Source organism: Gavialis gangeticus, unplaced genomic scaffold (assembly GCF_001723915.1).
Source record: "Gavialis gangeticus isolate Ggan-Ray unplaced genomic scaffold, GavGan_comp1, whole genome shotgun sequence".
Classification (NCBI taxonomy): domain Eukaryota; kingdom Metazoa; phylum Chordata; order Crocodylia; family Gavialidae; genus Gavialis; species Gavialis gangeticus.
Genome location: NW_017729000.1, coordinates 43,774,332 through 43,776,155, shown reverse-complemented (window position 1 = coordinate 43,776,155; position 1,824 = coordinate 43,774,332). Strand labels below are relative to the sequence as shown.

The 1,824-nt window shown below is 41.7% G+C and overlaps 1 protein-coding gene across 3 annotated transcripts in view; it reads left to right on the top strand.

Moving 5' to 3' along the window:
• SIL1 (SIL1 nucleotide exchange factor) overlaps positions 1 to 1,824 on the top strand; it is a 312,127-nt gene that overhangs the window by 187,723 nt on the left and 122,580 nt on the right. For all 3 annotated transcript variants that reach the window (XM_019506554.1, XM_019506552.1, XM_019506553.1), the window contains exon 6: positions 351 to 542. In XM_019506554.1, coding sequence (XP_019362099.1) covers positions 351 to 542 — 192 coding nt within the window. The remainder of the gene's footprint in view (positions 1 to 350; positions 543 to 1,824) is intronic.

The window sequence follows — 1,824 nt, the reverse complement described above, 5'->3', positions numbered from 1 at the left end:
AATGGGAACCATGACAGCCACAGCACTGAGCAGAGAGCTGCCTCCCCTTACTAATAGAAAAGGCTGAGAATATGGATGTGACTTATATTCTACCCCAATTTGAGCTGTTGGCACCCCCCTTTAATTGGGATTCATAGCCTGGAACCCTTTTCTGGATTTAGGTGCTTGAATTGTTTCCACCAAAAACAAAGGGGGTTGCTACTCTGAGGGCCTATGTACCAGACTATTGTGTAGAATAATTCCACTTTTAACTGCTGCATGGGCAAATGTACATTTAAAGATGACCTGTTCCCCTAATCTACTCTTTATCATCTGCATTCACCTTTGGCATTTCTTCTCTTATTTTCAAGGCTAATCTGGAAGATGTCAGAAAAAGGTTCCGTCCCATAGAAGAGCTGAAGGCAGAATTTGAGCAACTCAACATGAGGATAGAAACTGATTACGAAATTATGGTTAAATTAATCAACAAATTTAACAGCTCTGATTCTACGCTGGATGAAAAAATAGCAGCACTTTATGATCTTGAGTATTATGTTCATCAGGTAAGGCATCAAAATCTTTTTAGCAGCGCCCATGTAAATTCCAGGGGATGTGGTGTCATAAATGTGATTTTTATTCTTCTTTTCAGCATTGGATAATACATATTGTTTAATTATGACAGTCCTAGGACAATAAGAGGTTTCACAAGACTGCTTCAGGCTTATTTTATTATATATTAGCTCTAATACATTATTATTTTTAACAGATAAAATATAATAACCATTTAACCAGAGGCTAGCGTTGCCCACTTTGCTATGTGCTCTCGGCTCTTGTTTTATGTCGTCTTCTTTGCTTTTGGTTTTATGAAGATAGGTTTTATTATTATGTATGTCTGCTTTTATAAATGAAGCTGTTGGTTGGTTCCCTAATTGCCTTCTATGGTTACAAGAGTGGCTACTTCATAAATAAAATTATTTCACTTTTATTTATACTTGAAAAGCATCTGTTATTGAATGCAATCTTTTGCAATTCCTCCCTGTCTCCCCACACAGAATGCCATTATCTCAAGCTGTTTTGGGTACATGTTACCCGTCTATCTTTTTGGATCACTACATAGTTTTCCTGGCAGATCTCTGGTTCTGCCAGCAAAGCTGTAAGTGTATCCACACTTGCAGCTCCCCTGTGGTGGCAGAACCCCTTTTCCTCTGCCAGCAGAGCAGTGTGAGCTCCTTGACTGACAGAAGGCTACTGCTAGCTGGCATGGCCCCTTTAACAAAGGTGCCTATCCAAGGTATGCTTTGTAGTCTGCTGGTGCAGCTGATAAATGGAACCATGGGGGTAGGGCAGAAGCCCCACAGAGCCACCCAGAGGCAGATTAAGATGTTGGGGTCCTCGGGAAAGAGAAGATTGGGGGCTACAGCAGGGGAAGAGAGTGCAGCTGTTGTGGAAGAGTCACCCGGTTCTCATTCGCTTACTGACAAGTTATGGTGAACAACGTAAGGTAAATATATTATCATATATGCAACTAAATATGTAAGTCATCTTCTAATTTGCTTTATATTGCTCACCCTAAAAGGCCAGTGAATGAGAACTGGGCCCATGCTTGGCAACACTGAGTCTAGGTATCTCTGGGGGAAAATCTAGGCATCCATAGGCCCCTAATTGGTAGAGGTCCCTGGGCCTGGGTTCTGCTGGCCTGTGTGTTAATCTGCTTGTGGGGCTACTAGAAGCACAGTGTTTTAGGAGCTTCCATGTGAAGGTCTTGTTGTGGTGTTAGTTTATGGTAGCCCAGGTCTCAAGGCTTGCTGCTGTTAGGATTTTTGATAGCTGTTTTGATGACCTGTG